Genomic DNA, 23,317 nt, shown 5'->3' with positions numbered 1-23,317 from the left:
GGGGGGGACGACGACAGTAAAATCCAAAACCAAGGGGAGTGCAAACTTCTGCTGTTGATGGTATAGTGAAGATATAAAGACACGGGCACTAAGTGCTGTTGGTGGAGTCTGATCAGTAAAAATATGAGAAATTAATGTTTATTTATTTTTATTATTTTTTTTACTTTAGTCTCATTGATCTTTGATTGCTTGAAGCAGGACGCTGCCAGTACATTACTTTCCCTCCTCTCATTGCTCTAATGTTCACCTTTCCCAGCAATTTTTCACATCAATATGGAATACATTCATATTCCTACCTGCAGTTGAATTATGTCATTGAATGGAGTTTTGTTTCCCAGTCCTCCTTTTACACTGGTTTTGATCATTTTTGGTGTATTGGTAGCTCTGATGTGGGGCCTCCTGAGGAACAAGTTGAGAAGCATTTTTATAATAAGGTGAGATTTGTTTCAGTGCCAGTGAACTCTATAACGTGATTGTCATATCAGTGTTTTACAAGCCTTTTGCACTATACATTTTGTACAGTGTGTGTATATTTGTATTTTAACACTTGCATGTTTTGATTCTGTAAATATACATAAAGAATCACATTGTACAAAAAAAAAAAAACAATCATGTCAGTAAAATTTGTCAGAAAACATGTCTCAATTCATGCAATTCCTGGTGTCTCGGGGAAAAAATGTATTTGAAATCATAACGTTTTACATTTACATCAGTGAGTAATACAAAGCCTTAACCATTGAGCTACCTCTTTATGAGCATTGTTTTAAAGTTTTAAAATCAACAATTAGACACCACCTGTCTGAAATAAAGGTGATATGATCAAGGAGACTTCTTTTGTACCTTTAGTATATATCTTTTAACTGGGAAGATGCACGTCGTTTATATTTAATTATAGAGTAAAGTAAGCATGAGTGGTACCTAAGGTCCAATTATGTACCTTATTATTTATTTTTATGGTGGAACAGCCGTATAAGCATTGTACCCTTGATGTTAACACACCAGTGACAAGGAAAGTAGTTTTGATGCATTTATCTCTTGAGTGTATGACAGCAAAGAAACCCACTGATCATTATTGGAACTTTAATCTGAATCATGTGTTTTGGGGGGGGGGGGTATAGTTATTGTACAATATGGAAGATGATCATAGATGCTTTGATCTGCTTTTGTTTCGAGTGGTCCACAGATTTGTAAAGATACATTGTATTATTAACTCTGCTAAGAATATGGTTGTCTCTTCCAGGAGGTTAAGACTTAACCATCTGTCTTTTAACCAGATAATGATTGAAACATGCATCCAAAATAATTCTGAAGACAAAATGTATAGCCATCTTTAGTCACAAGATTTGAACCATCACTGTTCTGTGATCCCTAATTTCCTTTGGATTCCTCCTGGTACTCCAGTTTTCTCCCACTTCCCAAAGAAACATGCTGTAGGTATGAATGTGTGTTCGTGATGGACTGGCATCCCATCTGAGGTGTCCTCCTGCCCCATTCCCAGTGTTCCTGGGATAGCGTTGGATCCAGCACAACTCCGACCAGCGCTTTCTGAAGATGAATGGATGGATGGATGGATGGACGAAAGAATCAAAACAAAACAAAATGGAAGAGCACATTCAACATGAAGACTGTCCATAAAGGCATATACCATATATGATTCGTCTACAAGTCTCTCCATCTTTACAGGAAGAATCTGTTAGGCAGCTTCTTAGCAGGTTAGCCTTCATCACGTTTTAAATGAAGCTCGAAATATCACTGCATGTGTTTATTTATTTTATACATCACTTCCCCCCCCCCCCCCCCCCCCTGCTAGTTTTCATAAAGGGTGCCAATAATTTTCGAGTGGATTGTCATCTATAAGGCTAGGCTATGCTGCAGCTCCCTAAGAACATTTGTAACTCATGATGTATTGGCTACAGTTATGATGTCATAAATGTTCAGCTACATTTTGTCTCGCTTGAACAAGACAGGCGACATCTGTATGGGGGAAATGACTAACAGCTGGAATCAGTTTCACCGCGCGCGCTTTGCGAAATGCTGCACAACTGGATGTGTATAGAGGAGCGATTACAGGGCAGAAGTGGGCTGACACGTCTCCCGGGGTGAGTATCAGAAACAGAGGCGTAATTCGTTTTAAAGAAAATGCTGGAGGTTATTAAAGCTAATAACGCAGACCGCTCAAGTCATAACTATTGACTGTGAACGCTATTAACGGCTCTACAGCGGATTTATTCAGCTTTTTATAAAACGAGGGACAACGCAACATAAAAGGTTTCCGAAAACCTCATTAGTAGTGGTGATTAACTTCGGCTTGACGTGTAGGACTGCTCATTTCTTCTGTACTTTGGGAATTATTCGGGAATTAAACGAATAAAGTTAATAAAGACTTATTTGCAGTCTGTTTGGTTGAAGTCGGAAATCTCATACTAGCATACTCAGTAGTAAAATAGTACATCTGTACAGAGACGGATCCTGACAGAGAAAGATCCTAGTAGTATACAAGGTTTGGGAAGTAGCCGAAGTCTGAACGAGGACAAACCAAAAAAAAAAGGCTTCTGCCCAGAAATTGGTGTGAAGCAAAGTCGCATAAAGACCTGTGTGAGTCACATCTGGAAATATATACCCTGGAAAAAGTTTATTAATCAGTTGCACCAAAATACCTTTAAGTAAACTTTGTTTAAAAAAGGATTTTAAAAAGGACTGTGTTCAAGCATTTAATCCTGGTTTTAGTTTTAGAGTAAACATACTTGGTTACTACATTACTTACATTATACTGAGATTTATACTCAGATTTACATTTAATTCCGATCTTCCCTCCTGAAAAATCCAGCTTGGTCTATCGAGCTACCAGTGACCCAAACACAGGCCGAGTTAGTCAAACTGGTCGACCACCTTCGCCGAGCTCGTATGTTATTTTCCAGCTTCTTTATCCATCCATCCATCCATCCATCCATTTTCCATACTGCTTATCCTACACAGGGTCACAGAGGAGCCTGGAGCCTATCCCAGGGGACTCAGGTAACAAGGCTGGGGACACCCTGGATGGGGTGCCAACACACCTGAGAGCACAATCACACACTATGGACAATTTAGAGGTATCAACAATGTATGTTTTGGGCTGGAAGCACGTGAAGAACATGTGCACACACCGGGTGGAGACGGGACTCGAAGCCCCAACCCTGGAGGTGCGAGGCAAATGTGCTAACAATGAATATTTTATACATTTTCGAACCACCTTACTCTTATTATCTTCTCCATAGAACAGCTGATAACTTTAACAAAATGTGAGAGGTCATTTGAAAGACTTCAAGTTAAAATGAATAAATTCACAAATAACTCTGATGCTCATATTCACAAGTTGCTAATAAGCTCATAAGTGCCTGGTTCCACAATTGCACTTTTTGACTATATAGTATACAGTTATAGAAGGGAAATAATTTATTATCGCGCTATCCGGTGTCACACAGATGAGGACTTTTCCCGTGCCTCCGTCGCTTCTGGCTTGCTCATTAGGGATACCTTTATAAATGTAAAATTTAGATCTGGAATCTATATATTTCTGTAAAGCTGCTTTGAGACAATGTTCATAGTTAAAAGCGCTGTACAAATAAAACTGAATTGAATTGAATAGAGAGAATTCTTTCTAGCACTAACCAGTTCCCAAAGATAGTCTACCAGTTTGCCCAAAAAGTTACATCTATTTCCTCTACAGCATGTAGGACCCTGCAACAGATTTTCCTTACCAGAGAGATTTTCAAGTAGAACTTCTTTAGGAAGTTAAGAACTTTTTTTTTTTTTACTAATAAATGAGCCCTCTAGGAACCCTTTTTAAGGGTTTAACTTAAATCGTGCAATCGAAGTGGTTTTTATTTCCAATACTGCAGCATATATTAGAGGGAGAGTTCCTTTACGGACATTTTCAATGGCTTTCCTACACAAAAAAGTAGCCTATAGATTAATACAGTAACATTGATGCTGGTTACTTTTTTAGATTGCTGCATCCATATTGGCAGGCGATATACACACCGTGTCCTCCACTAATACTGCCACTCTTAGTAAATATGAGCAAAGAAGGCTCTGAAAATTTGTCTTTATTGTTTAACCTTGTGATAAAGTATATATTTGAAGTATATTCCCATTTTTTTTTTTTTTGCAAGTTTTCTGTAGTACACCTGGATTACTAGGAACAGGAAATTGTTCAACTATGACTTCCTGTTTCACAGGGGTATAAATATGAGGTAACACATAGGCCAAATTCCCTTAGTCATTTATAACAAGGGGTTATAGAGTTATAGGGGTTATAACCAAGGAATATAGCTGTGATGTGCGGCAAAAGGCTGTTGAGCTTCACAAAATGGGAGTTTACATACCCCTTGCAGAATCTGCAAAATGTTAATATTAAAAAAAACAAAAAACGAGGGACCATTAAAATTGCATGTTGTTTGTTATTTAGTTATTAGCTATTTCACATAACAGATGCTTCCATATAGTTCACAAGACATACTAATAACTGAATTTGCACAAATAAACCAGTTCATTTGTGCAAATTACAAAAGGTGCAAATATTTACTGATGGTCAAGAAAGTAACACACTACATTAAGATCCAGGGGGGTGTAAACTTTTGAACAGGATGATCTGTGTAAATTGTTATTATTTGTGGTTAATTAATTGTTATTATTTAAATGTGTAGTAATAAAAGGAAAACAATACAACTGATCCATTGTGCTCAGTGGGTGCTTTTATTTCTACCTTAAACAGACAACTCAATCTGCCAGGAGACGTCCATGACTCCTTGTCTAATGGGTGAATTTGAAAAAGAAATAAATAAATCTATGAAATTCTATTGAATGTGGTCCAATTAGTAAGAATTAACATAAAAATGTTTCTTTTTGCATCTGTATTTCTTTGTGTGCCTGTTAATGGGTTAACCTCCAACAAAGTGGAGCGGTTCTGTCTCACAGCTTCAGGGTTCCTGGGTTCAATCCTGAGCTCATGTGGAGTTTTTCATTTCCTCCCCATGTCTTCCTACCACCCAAAGGTGGTTTGGCAACGCTAAATTGCCCCTAGGTGTGAATAAATGTGTATGAGAAGAATAAGCAGCCTGTATTTGTCACATAAACATTACAGCACAGTGAAATTCTTTTCTTCGTATATCTCAGCTTGTTAGGAAGCTGGGGTCAGAGTGCAGGGTCAAACATGATACAGCGCCCCTGGAGCAGAGAGGGTTAAGGGCCTTGCTCAAGGGCCCAACAGTGGCAGCTTCTGATCAGTAACCTTGATCCTTACCCGTTGAGCAAGGATTGCCCCGTGCATGGTGCTCATAATGGGCTCTGTGTGTACTGGTGTACAATCCAAGGTTTATTCCCGCCTCCTCAGTGTTCCCACGACGCAGACCGGGATAAAATGGTTACTGAAGATGAATGAACGAACAGATTATTTATGAATCTGCTGAACTAATATAGTATTAAAGATTTTTACATTTATATTAAAAGGTTATATCTAGAATCATATTCTTTGCTCTAGAGAAGAAGTGTATGAAGATCCGTACAATAGAGAGTTTCCTCTACCAGAGAGCTTTCCATTAACTGCGGATGTTTTGAGCACACATCTCTTTTCCCTTACATAGATTGGACTTTGTATCCATCAACTGTTGAACTATTTGTCCGATGGAAATAATAATAAAAAAAAGAGTTTACTCTTAAACCTGACCATGCACACACCATTGCAAAAGACAATGGATGCATGTTGATGTTGGTGGAGTTTTTGGACTCAGTTCTCAGTTGGAATTTGAAAGGTTTAAAAACTGTTTCCACAAAAATTATGCATGTGAAGGTTGAACTCTGTCCTTCCACATAATATAAACTATGGCATGATGACTGTACATATTTAAATCAGTTATTTATTTTTAGATCTGTAGAATAAATCAATCACATACATCCAAAAAACTTTAGATTTCAGTTTTCTTTTTTACGAAACACTCCATGAAACACAGGACTTAGCTTTCTTTCTCAGCAAACTGTAGTACATGCCACAATGAGCACGCCTTCACACAGCTTTTGTTTGGAAAAGTTAGAAAAGAGTCGTCTGTTTCTCCAGCTCGGAGACGTCATGGTGCAGATAAGCTGCCTGTCCAGAGAGAAAGAGCGAGAGTGGGGGTGGAATGGCAGAGATACATGTGCACTAAATAATGCTGTCAGGAAGGAAGAAGCTTGAGACCCGTTTAAACCAGTTCCACATGTGTGCAGGCACTCAGGGGACTCATCTTCAGGATCTGTTTAAGATGGACCCTGGACATGTCTCTGGTCTAGCTTTTCTAACAGCTCCTCTAACATCACGTGCAGTTTAGTATAATAAATTACTGTGTGCTCACTGAGTTATAATTGGTTCGGGAAAAAGCTTTAAGTCATTTTTGATGTTTTTCTGTTTTGTTTTCTCTGTGCAGATGCGTAAGAAAAAAGTATGGCTTTGTTGAGGAAAAGTAAGTACCAGCCTTTTCTACCAGCTTTTTCCACGGCATGTGCTGTATGTAATGTTCTGCATATGAGGGAGAACTGTTCTAGGAGAATGAGGCAACAACAGGGTGGTGTGATGTAGAAGGCCCAATGCAAAGCAGAGTTACTGTTACCACCCCGAAGTGGATTAATTAATCCCCTAATTTCTCCATCTGGGGATTAATAAAGTATTATTTTATCTTATCTTACTATCTTATTATTTTTCTATAACAGTATGTCCCAAAGTATTTCATTCCTCTTATACCACAGGAGTATGCCATCATTTTTTTTTTTTTTTAAATAAAGAATGACATATAATACTTTTTTATTCATTTATAGTCACATTTAATGGGTAACGCTTTACAATAACAATCATGAATATTCATGCACTAATACCTGAATTAATACCTACTTAAACATGAACTAATGATGAGTTAAGGTATGTGCTAATCACAATCTAACAAGAGCGAACCTTAATGTCTCCTCACAGAAAACTTCACATTCATTTGAGCAGATTAAAATAAACCATGCAGCTGGCGCTGTGGGAAAAGGAACCGACATCTTCAGACCAATCTAATTTGAGAAATCAACAGTGTTGTGGTCTAAGATAATGGTAGAATGGTAGATAAAGGAGAAGTTTATCAAACGCCCTTCAGTTGTTTGGTTCAGTCTCTGAATCAAAGCCAGCTCGAATTTAAAAAAATAAAATAAAATAAAATAAATAAAACGTGATGAGAAACTGTTCGACATGTGGAAAGTGAGACACAAGTGAGACGGAGAAACACAGCTGTAAAGAAAGCCAGGGATCTTTCTGTGCTCTGACGTGATATTATACGATTCTCAAAGCTGACATTGTGTATCAAACCCTGTGTGTGTGTGTGTCTCAGTCTTGGCTGTTGCAGTGTGAGTGTGGCAAGCAGACAGAAAGTCTATCGTATGTGCGAGTCAAGCTCCTTGTGAAATTTTAAACTGGAAATGAAAAGTTTGTGTTTGAAATGAGTGTTTGTTTCGCAGTATAATGTTTAAAAAATGCTTTTGTAGAGAAAGTGAAGTGACAGTTCTGGATATTGAAAACTTGATTACATGCCGTACCTCACTACGACTTTGGCAGTGCTTAGTAAGTTTTGTGCAGCATTACCTCAGCAGTTCATGTTTTGCGCTAGAGCCCAAACCCTAGGAGTGCCAGAGAGCCTCTGCTGGACTCGAGTGCTCAGCTGTGTGCTGGGTTGTGCTGATATCCTAAATCAACTGGAAGTTGCTTTAAATTATAGCATCTTCCAAATGAATAAATGTAACATAAATATGTGGTAAAGAAAGAAAGAAAAAAACAAGCAGTTTGACTGCAACGGACTGCCAGATATCTCTAGTAATACTTTTATCTGCAGTTTTTGCCAAATCTCCCAACATTACATGCACAACTTGAAGGCCATGTTCTCATAATCACAGTAGGGTTTTCTTAAATACAGTTTGATCACCTGGAATTCAAACATAATTATATTATAGGCAGCAATTTTATTATATATATATATATATATATATTCCCACATGAACTGCAGTTATTTCCTCAGTATTCAGATCTAAACCTGACTGAGATCCAGTAGATTAAACTGACGATGAGAATCCAGAAACATAATAACCAAGGACTGAAGCAACAGAAGAGATTTTATGCAGAAGGATAATCTCATTTGATCCTGGGATTACGATTTCCAATAGAAAAACTCAGTGCTGGTATTTGTGCAAATGAAATACACCAAGTTCTAGGGTTGTCACGATACCATAAACATGTCTTATGATACTAACCAGCTAAAGTATCACAATATCAAATTGTATCACGATGCCATGCGATATTGAGTTAATTCATCATTCAAATCTACAAAATGAACCAAATTTACAGAAATGCATAAATATAAATGAAAACAGCTAAACTGAATACTGAATACTTTGTTAATGAGAATGAATAACTGGCTATTGGAAAACTTCAAGACCAATCATACAGTTCGCAAGCAACTAATTCAATGTGCCACATATTTCATCTATTGCTCCCTAGAGCAATGAAATCATGCCAATGGAAATTGTTCTCAGAGTACGAAGAATGAACACACCACTAGGAAATTAGAAATACTTTTTTTTTTTTTTAAACCCAACTTAAAGGTCGAGTTTCTCTCATATCTTGAATCCAGCATAAATCTACTAGACAAATGCTGTAAGTATGTTTTCAATTATTATTCGGCGTATCTTTATTCGAAAACCGTAGAGGGTGCCAATAATTTTCAGCAGCACTGTGGAGTCCGTTGGATCAGTTGCTTTTCAGTGACCTCTAGTGTCTGTGCTCTATTACACCGCCTATGCAAATTCCCTGATAAGAAATAAAACATGACAAGGTGTGCTGTTGGTGAAAATAATCAGTGATAGGGTAGTGCGATGAGGCCTGACGCAAAAGCAGTTGAATATTTTCCAATAACAACACATCCCGAAGTGTTTCAATCGTTTTTTACCACAGCAATTTGCTGTTGATTAGTGTTTTTTAATTGATTAATGAATGACATGTGTTCTTTTTTTTGTTTTTTTTAAAGCCATTTATAGTTGCATTTAACGTTGGGGAACATCTGCAAAACAATTCAGTTCCTGTTATAACAACTATAGACAGATGTTCCCTTATGCTGTTACTATAGAAACAAGAATGCTTTAGACTGAGACAATTAATGAGACAACAGCTTCTGACCAATCAGAATCGAGGAATTCAACAGTGCTTTGGTATATACAGTGTGTGTGTATATATATATATATATATATATATATATATATATATACACACACACACACACACACACACACACAAACATATAATTTTAAAGATTTGATCATGAGTGTTAGCAGCAGTTGTTCTGTGTGTTCCAGTAAACCGAATGCTGTCCATGATACTCATCCTTATGGCCTTGGCTCTGCTGTACAGCAAAATGTTCAAAGCACATCATCCAGAAAAATACTCAGGTACATATAAAGCTCAGAGTATTAAAGCAGAAAGTGGGGGCCTGTTGTTTAAATTGTTCTCATGCTGCAGAGCTCAGGGACAGCAAGGCCCCAAACCAAACTCTGGACGATGAATCTGAGACTGAGACCGACATTCCCGTTGTGATCTGTGCAGCAGAAGAGCGTCTCGGAGCCGCCATGGCGACAATCAACAGTGTGTATAGCAACACGCGGGCCAATGTGCTCTTCTATATAGTGACCTTGAGAGATGCTATTAAGCTGGCAAGGTGCGTCGTGTTATAACAGACCATAGTGTTATAAATCATGATCAGTGACATATCAGTTATATATACCTAAAAGATGTACGATTTTCCACTCGTATGCAGGATCTTTCCTTGTTCTTTTGTTTTCCTGGTCTCGAGCAGGCAGTACATTAAGAAAACCAAGCTGAAACAGATCAAATATAAGATTCTGGAGTTCAATCCGATGGTGTTGAAAGGCAAAGTGAAACCAGATTCATCCAGACCAGATCTCCTCCATCCTGTAAGTACTGCCTTATAATAGAGACTATGAGAGTTTATTCCATAATGAACAATACATTTTTTTTTTTGCATTCCATGCTGTACTCAGATGTTTTTGGATATCTATCGTTAAATAAAGAGATTTTACATGGAACTCACACTGAAAGGAAAATCTTCTGTTTGAGATGGAACCTTAAGATGGATTATTTTTGTGAATCAAGCACAAAAAAAAACCCACCTACAGTGCTGTGAAAAAGTATTTGTATCTGATTTCTTCTGTTTTTGTGTATATCTCATACTAAATAGTTTTAGATCTTCAAATGAAATACAACATCAAACAAAGGCAACCTGAGTAAACACACAATACATCCATCCATCCATTTTCTATACTGCTTATCCTACAGGGTCACAGGGAACCTGGACCTTCACACACCCATTCATACACTACAGACACTTTGGACATGACAGTCAGGCTACCATGCATGTCTTTAGACTGGGGGAGGAAACCCCCGCAGCACGCGGAGAACATGCAAACTCCGCACACGCAGAATCGAACCCCCAACCCTGGAGGTGTGAGGCAAACGTGCTAACCACTAAACTACCGTGTGTCCAACGCCTATCAACCTATCACTTATCCAACACCTATCACCAATGTGAATAACTAATTGCCCTCTTAAACATAAAATCTGGTAAAACCATCAAACATAAAACCATTTGTGCAACTAAATGATTCCAATAACTGGAGATCAGTCTTACACTTTCTTCTAGGACTAGGATTTACTCCTATACTTTGGATCGTTGTCTTGCTGCATAATCCAGTTGCATTTGAGTTTCAACTTACAGACTGAAGACCGGACATTCTCCTTTAGGATTTTCTGGTAGAGAGCAGAATTCATGTTTCCCCTCAATTACTGCAAGTTGCCCAGACCCTGAAGCAGCAAAGCATCCCCACACCATCACACTACCACCACCATGCTTGACCGAGGTATCATGATCTTTTTGTGGAATTCTGTGTTTGGTTTACGCCAGATGTAATGGGATCCCTGTCTTCCAAACAGTTCCACTTTCGACTCCTCAGTCCACAGAACATTCTCCCAAAAGATTTGAGGATCATCAGGGTGCGTTTTAACAAAATTCAGACGAGCGTTAATGTTCTTCTGGGTTAACAGTGGTCTTCACCTCGTCACTCTTCCATGGACACCATTTTTGCCCAGTGTCTTTCTGATAGTGGAGTCATGAACAGTGACCTTTATTGATGCAAGAGAGGCCTGTAGGTCCTTTGCTGTTGTCCTTGGCTCTTTTGTGACTTCCTGGATGAGTCGTTGCTGTGCTCTTGGAGGAATTTTGGAAGGTCGGTCACTTCTGGAAGGTTCACTACCATGCCGGGTTTTCGATTTGGAGATAATGGCTCTCACTGTGTTCTTTGGAGTCCCAGAGCCTTTGAAATAGCTTTGTAACTCTTCCCAGACTGATGTATTTCAATCATCTTCTTCCTCATCATTTCTGGAATTTCTTTCAGTTTTGGCATAGTGTGTTACTGGGTAAGACCTTTTAACCAACTTCATACTGTTGAAAAAGTTCTATTTAAGTGTAGATTTGATTGAACAGGGTTTGCAGTAATCAGGTCTGGTTGCATCTAGAGGCTAATACATTGTGTGTACAAAATATGGGCCCCAGCTATCAATTGTAGACCTACAAAGTGGACCAGTATGATAAAATGAAGTACCGTGTGTGTGTGTGTTGCAGCTGAACTTTGTAAGGTTCTACTTACCCCTGCTTGCTATCAGCAATCATAAGAAGATTGTTTACCTGGATGATGACATCATTGTTCAAGGTATGACGTTTCAGTCATGTGATTCATCCCAAAACCATTTATTAGCAATAAAATCTGACATTAGTGGCAGGAAGCAATGGGGAAATGGTTACTTGTACACATGTGTGTGTGTGAGAGAGAAAACTACAGTGCATTAGTTTCATGAGTGAAACCCACAGGAGATATAAAGGACCTGTACAGTATCAAGCTGCACTCAGGACATGCAGCGGCATTCGCTTCAGACTGTGACCTGCCTGCTACACATGAGATGGTGCGCAGTGTGGGCATGCAAGTACGTACACGCTTCTCCGTATATTATGATGCGAGCTTATAAAATTACATTTATTGTTCAAATAAATAATGATTTTTATTTGCTTGCACTGTTCTCTGTGTGTATGTCAGACATCCTACATGGGTTTCCTGGACTATCGAAAGCAGGCAGTCCGCGAGCTGGGCATTAACCCCAACGACTGCTCCTTTAACCCTGGTGTGTTTGTGGCTGATATTGATGAGTGGAAGAAGCAGAAGATCACTATACAGCTGGAGAAATGGATGAGCGAGAACTTCAAGTGAGAACCCAAGAGAGTCCAAAAGCCTGTGTGCTATCATTGTACTTTGTGAATAATGTTTAATTGGGTTTTTCAAGATGAAGAAAAACATGGCACAGCAGATAATAAAAAAGTATGTAGTTGTTGGGGTTGGAGTATCATTGTACACCTTAGTAGTTGACTATTCAAGAAAAGGGAATGTCACAATACTCTGCTGCTGTAATCATAAAGACTGTTCTGTATTCATCTCAGGACTCTTATTGAACATCGTCTTCTGCATTTGTATGCTGTAATGGTTTATAATCACAACAATGTGTGTCACACAAAAGAGAATAGGTTTTCTTGATGCAAAGGTTGATACTGCGGCTTCAGTTTTTGCACTTTAATATTCGACCTTGTACCTGCTTCTCTGCATTATTAACATGCATTTTTCCTTTTGGGTTTGTAGGGAAAACCTGTACAGCAGTGCCATGGCGGGCGGAGTAGCCACTCCTCCTATGCTCATAGTGTTCCACAACAGATATACAACAATCGACCCTAAGTGGCATGTCAGACACCTGGGTAATTCACAAAATCTACTTGTGCCTGGTTTTTTGTTTTTTTTTTTTCCCTCAGAAATCTTCATTGAGCGACCATGGTGATTAGTTACAGTCTTGTGGAGGGAAAGATTTTATGTTCCTTCACATGAAAACTACACATCCTGTAGGTAAAACCATTTCAACACAAACTCCATGAACTGCAACTGTGTGTCCTTGGAAATAGTATACTACCCCCCCTATCAGTCTCAAGTACTGTTGAGTTGGGTTTTTTGTATGTATGTATATATGTATATATATATATATATATATATATATATATATATATATATATATATATATATATATATATATGAATATGAGAGAGAGAATTGTCTTAGTTTGTCAGAAATCCCCCTAGTTCCAGTTGCTAAGATGAGTAACTACTAAGTAGTATAAAATATTGTGACCATGACAAAGTGGTGGAATTGTTCCATTTCTTTTTAAATTATAGTACATAAGGAACACTTGGGGTGTGCTGATATAGGAAGATACTTAGCGATGAGGGGTTTGATGCGGCCCGGGTGCATTAATATAAACCTGTGATTTGCCTTGCAGCCAAAACCATAATCAGAGCTGCCGTTTAATTTAATCAGCTCCTTCAGGCCAATTGGAATTGAGTGTTCAACAGCACTGTGGTATAAATAACCGATAAAGATTTACAAGTGTATTTTCTCATAATGTTAAGAGTTGAAATAACCAGCAATGAAGTCATTGTTAAGAATGTTCCAGCTAGCTAATGGCACAAAGGGGAATAGCCGGTCAGGTCATCAACTAATCTACTTTCCCATTATCCCCCTCAGGTTGGAGTCCTGATGCTCATTATCCCCAGTCTGTCCTCCAAGAGGCACAACTGCTTCACTGGAATGGTCACTTTAAACCCTGGGACTACCCCTGTGTTCACCTTGACCTCTGGGAGAAATGGTTTATTCCGGACCCCTCTGGAAAATTTGTATTGGTACGGCCTGAAACCTGAAAAAAATCCCAGATACTACTTCTAATTAAATCTACGACTGAAGACTGGACATGGTCTGTTTTCATAATAAATTATACACCATCAGAAAACACAATTCAATCAAGAACTTATTATTCCAATTCACTGTGCTACTCAATAATGTCAAGTTTGAAAATGCTTCTAAACTTATATTTTCAAAGATAGCTTTTTTATAAAAAAAAAAAAAAAAAAAAAAAAAAAAAAGTGCCTTGCGGTCAATAGGGCCAAGTTTTTCCATTTTCTGGCCCAGTAATAAACTCCACTGCCTGTTTTTTAAAGTAGAGGTACACATACTGTTTGTCAAACACAGCTAAAAAATTTAAATCTCTGCCAAGAATAAATAAATTCCCTCAACGTAATTGAGGGTAATTGCAATTCATGTCACAGGCAGCAGAGGGCTCTATAAATTACAAACTGACCCCCTGCCAAGACAATCCTGGTAGATTAACAGCTAGACAGACTAATCACCCCCTCCAGAACTAATTAGATCTTTTAATCCAGGGGCTAATCTTTATGTTTTACTGCAATAATCAAATGCCAACGTAAATCACAGTTTGGAAATAAACTTCCTTAGTAGTCCACACACAGGTGCGTCTCTGCTAAGAGCAAACGTTCTCAATCCTTTTATACCACCCCTGGATGGCAGTGCTGTTCTGGAGGTGAAACTGATTGGACTAGTAGTGAATTTCCAAGATCTGCCCTCACTGTATTATGCTAATATTGCACTAAACAGAAGACAAGTGCTAGCATAGGAGCAGATTCAGTATTTTTTGTAGTTTAAGAGTGAAAAAGACCAACTGAAAAATCATTACAATAAGAGACAGAATCCCTTTTTGGAAACATTTAATGGATCACGTGACAGGAATTCAGCACTCCATAACCAGGTCAGTTAAATATTAACAAATTTACAGTCATGAGGAATGTAAAAAAAAAAAAAAAAAAAAAAAAAAAAATTCCAAACACAAAGCAGCTCCTTAAAAAAAAAAAAAAAAAAAAACCCAACCAGAACCCCACTCCCACAAAGCTCTCACTGACAGACAAGACGGCCACTCGGGATCCAGCCTCCACCCTGCCTGCAATCAAACCCTCCCCCCATTCAAAACCCCTCCCCCTGTTCACAATCTCTTACAGCTCATCCTTCTCTGTGGTTTCCTGAAACACAAACACAAAGATGATCAGTTGCACAGAAAATAGAGAAATAACATATCCCCTTTTTTTTTTTTTTTTAAACCAAAGATAGGTATAAACCTTCAATCTCTGCAGTGCTACAACCCAAAAACAAACTCACCGTCTCTTCTGCATCATCTGCTGGCACCTCCTCATCTTCAGGTTCCTCTGCTGGTTCCTCAGGCTCCTCTTCTGGCTCTTCCTCAACCTAAGCACACAAAGAACATGGAATATTAAAAGGACAAACTCCAGGTGTATAGTGTACTAGCGTGATGAGTTGGCTTATGTGTTGTACTCACCTGTTCATCTAGGCCAACATTCATGCTAAGTCTGAGCATGCGCTCTATCCGGTCTCCGTAGGCCTTGGTGTCAGCCAGCTGGTAGCCCGAGCGCAGAGTGGCAGTCTCGAACAACACCACGGCCAGATCAGAGGCTGTCTGGTCCTCTTCATTAGCCTGTAAATATAAAGCACTAATCAGAACTGAAAATGCACCACATTCGGAGTACAGAAGATTTATACCGCCTTCACATGTTCTACACTAACCGTCAAAAGTTTAGACACTCATTTTTCCAGATTTTAGAATAATTATAGTAAAAACGTCATCAAAACTCTGGAGTAACACAAATGGAGCTATGGGAATTATGTTGTGATAAATCCAGAATAAATCTAAATAATTTAGCATCTTCAAAGTAGACCCCCTTTTTGCCTAGAATTTCCAGAAATGTATTCTTGGCGTTTGAACTTATTTCTTGAGGAATTTCCCCGAGATGTTTTTTTAAACAGTATTAAAGGAGTTCACACCTACGCTGGACTCTTAATGACTGCTTTTCGGAACATTTTGCTCCGAGTCGTCAGTTTAAAAATGTATATATATTTTGTAAATGTTAGTTTTCTAATGAAAGAAAGGAATATGTTGGCACAATTAAAGTTGTCTACAACACCGACTTCATACATTTAAGTCATACACATTCAGGTCAAAAGGTTTTTAAGACCATGAGAAATATTTCAGTCGAGTGTCCCAAAAATTGACGGGTAGTGTATACTGGTCCATTTCTCATTGAAAAACCTGTATTCAAGAAGTCTGTAACTGTAGCATGATACATTTTTCTATAGTGAGATTTTGTTAATTATACAACACCATACATAAAGGGGGAGGGGCAATGAAAGGATGAAAAGGTCAGAAACAAATTGAACCTCTGGTAGTAAAATTATTTCCAATATTCAGAATTGTATGCATTTCGATAGCCTCATTATTTAAAAAATAATATCCTACAGTACACCAAAAGGTAGCATCAGAGCTCATAAAGTCAGTCATACTTACACTGACTCTCTTCAACATCTCTTTAATGAGGGGGTGTTTGGGGTTGATTTCTAAAGTTTTCTTCTGACTTGCATAATAGCTGGGGAAAAAATAAATAAATTGAACAGTTATAAGATCAGCCATGTGCTTTTATTTGTATGTTCCAATTGAACACATTAAAAATCTGCAAGTGTATTAATAAGGAATAAAACACTTGGGGGCGTGCTGTTAAAGGGGCATGCCTGTTCTGAGGCACTGACCAGAAGTCAAATATTTTCCAGTAACAGCTTGTCATGAAGTGTTTTATTCCTCTTACACCACTAAATTTGCAATGGCCTCTACTAGAACAGGTACATTAATAGAAATCTGTGATTCACTATGCAGCCAGCACCATCATCAGAGCTAACCAATCAGAATTGAGACCTCATAACGGAGGGGCTATGATTGATTTAAAAGCTCTTATTAAAAAAAAAAAATAATAATAATAAAAAACCCTATCATGGCCCTTCCATACACCTACTTTGTGGAAATGTCTTTTCCTGTCTGATAGGCCTGAGCCTTCATGATCCTCTCCATGTTTCCAGACCAACCGTACTGACTGGCCACCAGAGCACAGGGAGAACTGGTCAGTCTCTGGGACAACACGGCTTTCTCGATCTGCAGGAGAAAACACCTGTTTGATTAATAATCGAAAATACCAGTCTACTGAACATATTCTTAAATTCCTTCCTTCACATTAATTACACTTTAAAAAGAAACTGTACCTTATCCTTCAGGGACTTCTCCTTCATCCATGTGGTGAGGGGTTCAAACTCCTTCTCCAGGGCTTCTCTCTTCTCCTTGGTCTTCTCACTCTCGTCGAATTTGACTCCTTCCTTAGCCACGTTCTGGAAGCGCTTGCCGTCAAACTCGGGCAGCGCCTGGATGCAGTACTCATCCACTGGCTCGGTCAGGTAAATGACCTCGTATCCCTTCTTCAGCAGCTTCTCCACGAAGGGAGAGGATTCGGCCTAGAACAGAAAACAAACTTACTGATGCGTGCACAATGACCACGTTTGCTTCAGTGTTTTTTGGCAGGTCAGAATTTGCATGCGTGGGTATCATTTCTGTAGTGGACTACCGCTAAGCTCACCAAACTTGTTTTCAGACTAAGCAGCACTATCTGTGTGTGTGTGCGCTCACCTCCTTCCTGCTGGTTCCTGCCATAAAGTAGATCTTGTCTTGCTTCTCCTTCATCCTCTCGACGTACTGCTCCAGACTGGCGAGTCCCGATTCACTGTGAGAGGTCTGGAAGCGCAGCAGCTTAGCCAGCCTGGTTCTGTTCGAGTGGTCCTCGATCACACCCAGCTTGATGTTGGTACCGAACTCCTTCCAGAACTTGTCGTTGTACTGCTCCTCAGCAATTTTCTTGATCATGTCCAAAGTCTTGCGGACCAGCTTTTTGCGGATGACCTGAGAGGAAAAAATACAAAAAAATAAAAATAGATTGAGCCTAGTCCCAACAGGAGCCGACTGCTACTAACTGGAGTGTACACTACTAGTCAAAAGTTTAGATGCACATCCTGTCTTTTTATTTTACCACATTTCAGAATAATAAAGTCATCAAAACTCTGGAGTAACACAAATGGAACTATGGGAATTATGTTGTGATAAATCCAGAATAAATCAAAATAATATAGCATCTTCAAAGTAGACGCTCTTTTTGCAGAGAATTTCCAGAAATGTATTCTTGGCGTTTTCTTGACCGATTTCTTGAGGAATTTCCCCTGAGATGCTTTTTAAACAGTATTAAAAGGAGTTCACACCTACGCTGGACTCTTATTGGCTGCTTCCCGGAATACTTCGCTGCAAGTCGCCCGTTTAAAAAAAAAAATTTTTTGTAAATAAAATGTTAGTTTTCTAATGAAAGAAATTAATATGGTGACCCGATTATATTTGTCTACAACACCGATTTCAAACATTTAATCATAAAAACCTTCTGATCTGAAGGTTTTTAAGATCATGAGAAACATTTCAATCAAGTGTCTCCAAACTTTTGACCGGTAGTGTACACCCACACACTTAGCATAACAATGCTTCTTCCTAGCTAGTACAAACTAACTTACAGATCCTATTCTTCTTAATAATAATAATAATAATAATAATAATAATAATAATAATAATCATTTTGAACATTAGTCCAAGTGTGGTGATCAGCAGGCAGCTTGCCAAACCTTTGGCTTAAGAGGAAGTGTGTGAGACTGCACAGTCTTTGGACCACTGTATGTGATATAGCTGTTAAAGTGAGACCAGCCTGTGAGATCAGATACCAAGAAACAAAATGTGTTGTCTCTAGTCACATTACTATATTAGACTACCGACATTGACATCTCATCATTAGTCAGCGGTTTTTACCTTGAGCAGCTTGTGCTGCTGCAGAGTCTCTCTGGAGACATTCAGAGGAAGATCATCAGAGTCCACCTGAGAGGAAAGATCAGCAATTAGACTCCGCATAAAGGGCTTGTTACAGCGTAAAATAAAGTTTATACACAGGGCTCTCGAAGGCTACGTCACAGCACTCACCACACCCCTGATGAAGTTCAGATATTTGGGCATCATATCATGGAAGTCATCGGTGATAAAGACTCTGCGTACAAACAGCTGTAAGAGAAGGTTTCTAGTCAGTTAGGAGAGACATGCAAAGGTTTTGCTTTTAAATCTTCCCCTATAATGGCAAGTTATCATCATCATCATCATCATCATCATCATCATCATCATCATTTTGTTCACAGCACACATTACCTTGATGAAGTCATTCTTCTTTGAGCCATACTCATCGAAAAGACCTCTGGGGGCTGCTGCAGGGACGAACAGGATGGACTTGAAAGTGACTTCTCCCTCAGCTGTGAAGTGGATGTGACTCAGGGGCTCGTCAGTGTCCTGCACGATGAGAGATTCGAGTTTTAAAATAAGACGCTAAAGGAAAGACATGTTAAATTTTAACACCGTCTTTTTAACATGCAGGAGACTCACCCTTGAGAAGGTCTTGTAGAAAGCTTTGTACTCATCCTCCTCTACCTCCTTAGCAGGCCTCTGCCAGATGGGCTTGATATCGTTCATCAGCTCCCAGTCCCACACGGTTTTCTCCACCTAAACAGAAAGAATAAAGATTTAGCAGGTGCATGAGACTTCAAACACAATCCCACTTGAAAATGGCTAGCGATTTGGTGCTAGCATAGATTTGGGATGCAACCCCCTGTTTATTTTTTTTTTTACCTTCTTGGTTTTGGGTTTGTCTTTATCCTCCTCCTCTTCCTCCACCTCAGCCTCATCTTCAGTGGCCTCCTTCTCGGCTTCCTCCTCCTCCTCAATCGGCTCTTCCACCGTTTCAGTCTGAACAAAAACTTGGCCGTGAGCTCACAAAATATTACGACTGAGGATTTTTATACATCTCTCTCCTAGGCTGTGATGTCTGACCTTGCTGCTCCACACATAGATGGGGAAGTTGATGAACTGCGAGTACTTCCTCACAAGGTTCTTAATAGTCTCCAGCTCAAGGTAGTCAGAGGCTTCTTCCTTCATGACCAGACTAGTAGAAAAGCACGAGTACAGCGTTAGCCTTGCACTTACGTCACAGAAATGCATTTCATTCCATGTCTAGCAATTCCAATTAACAGATATGACAAAGCAGTTTCACAGAAAGGATAAAGTGATCAAGAAATACTTACGTGATGGTGGTTCCTCTGCCCAGAGTGTTGCCTCGTGGATCCTCGATGACCGAGAACTCGTTCGAGTCGGACTCCCAGATGTGCTGTGTGTCGTTGTTGTGCTTGGATGTGACTATGACCTTGTCAGCCACCAGGAAGGCGGAGTAGAAGCCGACTCCGAACTGGCCAATCAGCTCAGAGGTGGACTGGCCTTCTGTCTGCATCTCGGTCATCCTGTTGAGGAACTCGCTGGTGCCCGACTTGGCAATAGTTCCCAGGTTCTTCACAAGTTCCTCTTTGGTCATGCCAATGCCAGTGTCAGTGATGTGAAGCATGTTCTTCTCCTTGTCCGACTGGGGGGGGGGGGGGGGGGGGGATTTGGGCATCATTTTATCGTCTATACTTACAGACCTCATGCTTTGTCACACATCAGAAATTTACACTGTAAAGGAACCTCTTACTATCTGCTTTACATTGTTGAATCTAATCTAGATGAAGCGTTTGGATAAATTTACAATGCAAAATACCACCAGAAGCCACAACTACCATTCTCAAGTTTCAGTACCAAAAACAGCCTACAGCAGAGACGGTCCACAGAACACACCTTAATCTTAACGGTCAGCTCTTCGTTCCCAGCGAGAGCATCTTCGTTGGTCAGCGACAACAACCGGATCTTATCCAGGGCATCGGAAGCGTTGGAGATCAGCTCCCTCAAGAAGATCTTTGGGAAAAGATTCAAAACGTAACAGGTTTACCTTTAAGCAAATAAGAATTTGCCAACAAATAGTCATTTTCATGCATCTTCACCTCACCTCTTTGTTCTTATACAGAGAGTTGATGATCAATTTCATCATCCTGTTCACTTCCGCCTGGAAGGCGAACTTTTCCGATTTCTCCCGAAGTTCTTTAATCTGTGCGGCGTTTAGTCCGTCGAGTTGAATGGCTTCCTCCTCCCTGGTGAAACACGTGAAGCAAAGATGAAATCCCAAGACGTCTCATTAAGGCTATGATGCCTAACAGTACGTCTACACCAACATAACCAGACTACATAATTGTCTGAAAAGCCATATTTAATCTGGATATTATACAAGAGATTATAGATGGCTTTGAGCAATATTAATGAGATAAAAACACCTAGAACAGTTGCACATCACTATGGGTTGCAATGAGTCCAATTACAGGTACACACACACACACACACACACACACACCTCTGAACAACTTCATCGTCTGTCCTGGATCCATCTCTGCTCTTGCCCAGGTCATCCTCAACTGTACCGTCAACATCAGCTTCATCGTCAGCCTTAACAGATGCTGTAAGAAAGCAAGACTAATTAAATATGAACACAGGAATGACTGAAGGTCCAAAAACAAGCAGTAGAAAAATATGCCAAAACCAAAACGTGCTCAAGTAAAGGAAACAGGAAAGAAAACACATTTAAATGCATCAGTCCACCTGTGATTCACCACAAACCTGTTTTCAATGACATGAATCATTAATGAAACCTTAACAAAGCATCAAAAAGCCACCAAATAATAAATACAGACTCAATACTGAATTAGCATTACTTCTCTTCTCACCCGAGCATTCATTCTCCAGACAAAGTTAGCAAGCTAATAAGCTAAACTAGCCTAGCCTAGCAAGAAAGACCCTCAGCAGGCTAACAAAAGCAGCTCTGGAGTTTTTATGCTACACAATCTTCTACAAAATGTTTAATAAGAGGATTTAAAATACCAGGAAAACAGGTGAAGTGTATGAGGAACCGGTCAGCATGCTAGCTAGCATTTCTGAGGAAACTTCTAGAAGCACATACAAATGAAGCCATCCTCCAGCTTCCTCAAGATGCACCAAATATAAGACATTTACATTTTAATTCTATACTTTACATATGAAGAAGCTAGTATGTTACATTATGAGCGGTTTCCTTTAATCACATTAAAGTTACACACAGACTTAAACAGGCGCTTGAATTCATAGCCATGCCACTGGTACTCCTATATTAAGCTTGGTCAAGTTCAAGGCTACAGACAAACGCTAATAGGGAAGAAAAAATCCATAATAATAATAACGCTACTTACTGAAGACAAGAAGCGCACAGAGAAGCCCTAAGATCCATAACCGCCTCATTTTGGAAGCAGAAACGCGTTATAACACACTACAGGACAAATTAAAGCTGTTAACACACCGCTCCACTGAAAAACCCCCAAACTGCAGCTGCAAAAAAAGAGAGAAGTCGACTTTATCATATTCTGGATTTAGAGGCGATGCGCGAGAGAAACCGACCAATCACAGCTCCCCACGCACAACACTACACCAATCACAGCGCGAAATGCAACCACGCTTGACCAATCAGCGCTTTACATGTCCGAGTTCACGTGATCAAATCGTGGCCACTCCGGATTGGCTCAGGTGTGTGTCAAACTCATGCTTCTGTTTGAGACGCGTCTGATCTGGAAGCGGTTTTAGTTTCTGACAGGGTTGGCGTCGGATTAATAAAACGAGGCGTGGATGGATTTATTCCTGAAAATAAATTTAAAAAATCACCATTTTTGGTTTTGTGACATCCGGGTCAATTATATCTGTGTTCACCTTAACGACCAGCTGTTGCTATGAGTTTATTCGATCAGGATCAGTGACTAAAGTGTGATTGAGGAAGTGGGAGAGACCTCTCAACATTATTCTCAACACTGATGTAATGAAAACGTGATTAAAACAAGTCTTCAGTAATAATGCCTTACTTTAGCCAATTCTCAATTCTGATTGGTCAGAAAGTGTTGATTAAATTTTCTATAACAGCAGCTCTGAAAGTAAATCCAGCTGCAAGACAAGTCACAGATTTATATTTCCTAATAGGCCTAGGTCATAATTTCTGTAGTAATAACCTACACAGAGACTTGTGTGTTGGACAAGCTACATAAACTAAGACTAACGATATATAAAATAACAGATTACCGAACGAACGTGTTTTCACGTTGGAGGACCCATATGGACAGTTTAAAATGACATGAGATTACTGAGGATGGTACCACTTAAAAACCAAGATGGCTTTGGACTGCAACTGATACGAAAATGTTTGCACTCAAGTCTCCATCAGTGAACAGTTGATAGCTTCAACAAAAGAGACTTCAGGTGAAAATTATAATGAATTTCCTGCTTATACAATTACAGTACAGAGTTATAGAAGGGAATTATTTATAATCGCACTATTCATTGTCACCCAGATGAGGATGGGTTCCCTTTTGAGTCTGGAAG

General features: G+C 39.3%; 2 protein-coding genes across 3 annotated transcripts; one reads left to right on the top strand and one right to left on the bottom strand.

The window, feature by feature from the left end:
* Positions 1-2: 2 nt before the first annotated feature.
* Positions 3-13,976, top strand: glt8d2 (glycosyltransferase 8 domain containing 2). Of its 2 annotated transcripts, XM_053649726.1 has the most exons (11): positions 3-1,712; positions 1,964-2,099; positions 6,441-6,476; positions 9,388-9,480; positions 9,551-9,746; positions 9,885-10,002; positions 11,727-11,814; positions 11,973-12,085; positions 12,196-12,362; positions 12,790-12,902; positions 13,720-13,976. In XM_053649726.1, exons 3-11 carry the CDS (start codon positions 6,458-6,460, stop codon positions 13,890-13,892), a joined length of 1,080 nt encoding a protein of 359 aa, XP_053505701.1. In that variant the 5' UTR covers positions 3-1,712; positions 1,964-2,099; positions 6,441-6,457; the 3' UTR covers positions 13,893-13,976. The 2 variants fall into 2 exon arrangements, with proteins under 2 accessions (XP_053505701.1, XP_053505702.1); XM_053649727.1 differs by lacking the exon at positions 3-1,712 and having other exon boundaries at positions 1,858-2,902.
* A 760-nt stretch (positions 13,977-14,736) lies between these two features.
* Positions 14,737-22,301, bottom strand: hsp90b1 (heat shock protein 90, beta (grp94), member 1). Its single transcript, XM_053649717.1, has 18 exons — positions 22,144-22,301; positions 21,276-21,378; positions 20,877-21,018; positions 20,669-20,785; positions 20,086-20,417; positions 19,835-19,946; positions 19,634-19,750; positions 19,391-19,507; positions 19,160-19,297; positions 18,941-19,018; positions 18,773-18,838; positions 17,561-17,830; positions 17,143-17,388; positions 16,899-17,035; positions 16,400-16,478; positions 15,377-15,532; positions 15,199-15,285; positions 14,737-15,062 (listed from the first exon to the last, which is right to left on the bottom strand). Exons 1-18 carry the CDS (start codon positions 22,190-22,192, stop codon positions 15,036-15,038), a joined length of 2,373 nt encoding a protein of 790 aa, XP_053505692.1. The 5' UTR covers positions 22,193-22,301; the 3' UTR covers positions 14,737-15,035.
* Positions 22,302-23,317: the final 1,016 nt, after the last annotated feature.

Source organism: Ictalurus furcatus, chromosome 19 (genome assembly GCF_023375685.1).
Source record: "Ictalurus furcatus strain D&B chromosome 19, Billie_1.0, whole genome shotgun sequence".
NCBI lineage: Eukaryota > Metazoa > Chordata > Actinopteri > Siluriformes > Ictaluridae > Ictalurus > Ictalurus furcatus.
The sequence above is the reverse complement of the archived record's forward strand: the minus strand, read 5'-3'. Positions and strand labels throughout refer to the sequence as shown.

Coding starts and splice junctions, on each gene's coding strand:
- hsp90b1 (XM_053649717.1), bottom strand. CDS start 22,192: ATGAGGCGGTTATGGATCTTAGGGCTTCTCTGTGCGCTTCTTGTCTTC. Junction 19,947..20,085: donor GGCAGAGGAACCACCATCAC/GTAAGTATTTCT, acceptor CTTTTCTACTAG/TCTGGTCATGAAGGAAGAAG. Junction 18,839..18,940: donor TGAACTTCATCAGGGGTGTG/GTGAGTGCTGTG, acceptor CTTTCCTCTCAG/GTGGACTCTGATGATCTTCC.
- glt8d2 (XM_053649726.1), top strand. Junction 12,086..12,195: donor TGCGCAGTGTGGGCATGCAA/GTACGTACACGC, acceptor TGTGTATGTCAG/ACATCCTACATGGGTTTCCT. Junction 12,903..13,719: donor GTGGCATGTCAGACACCTGG/GTAATTCACAAA, acceptor TATCCCCCTCAG/GTTGGAGTCCTGATGCTCAT.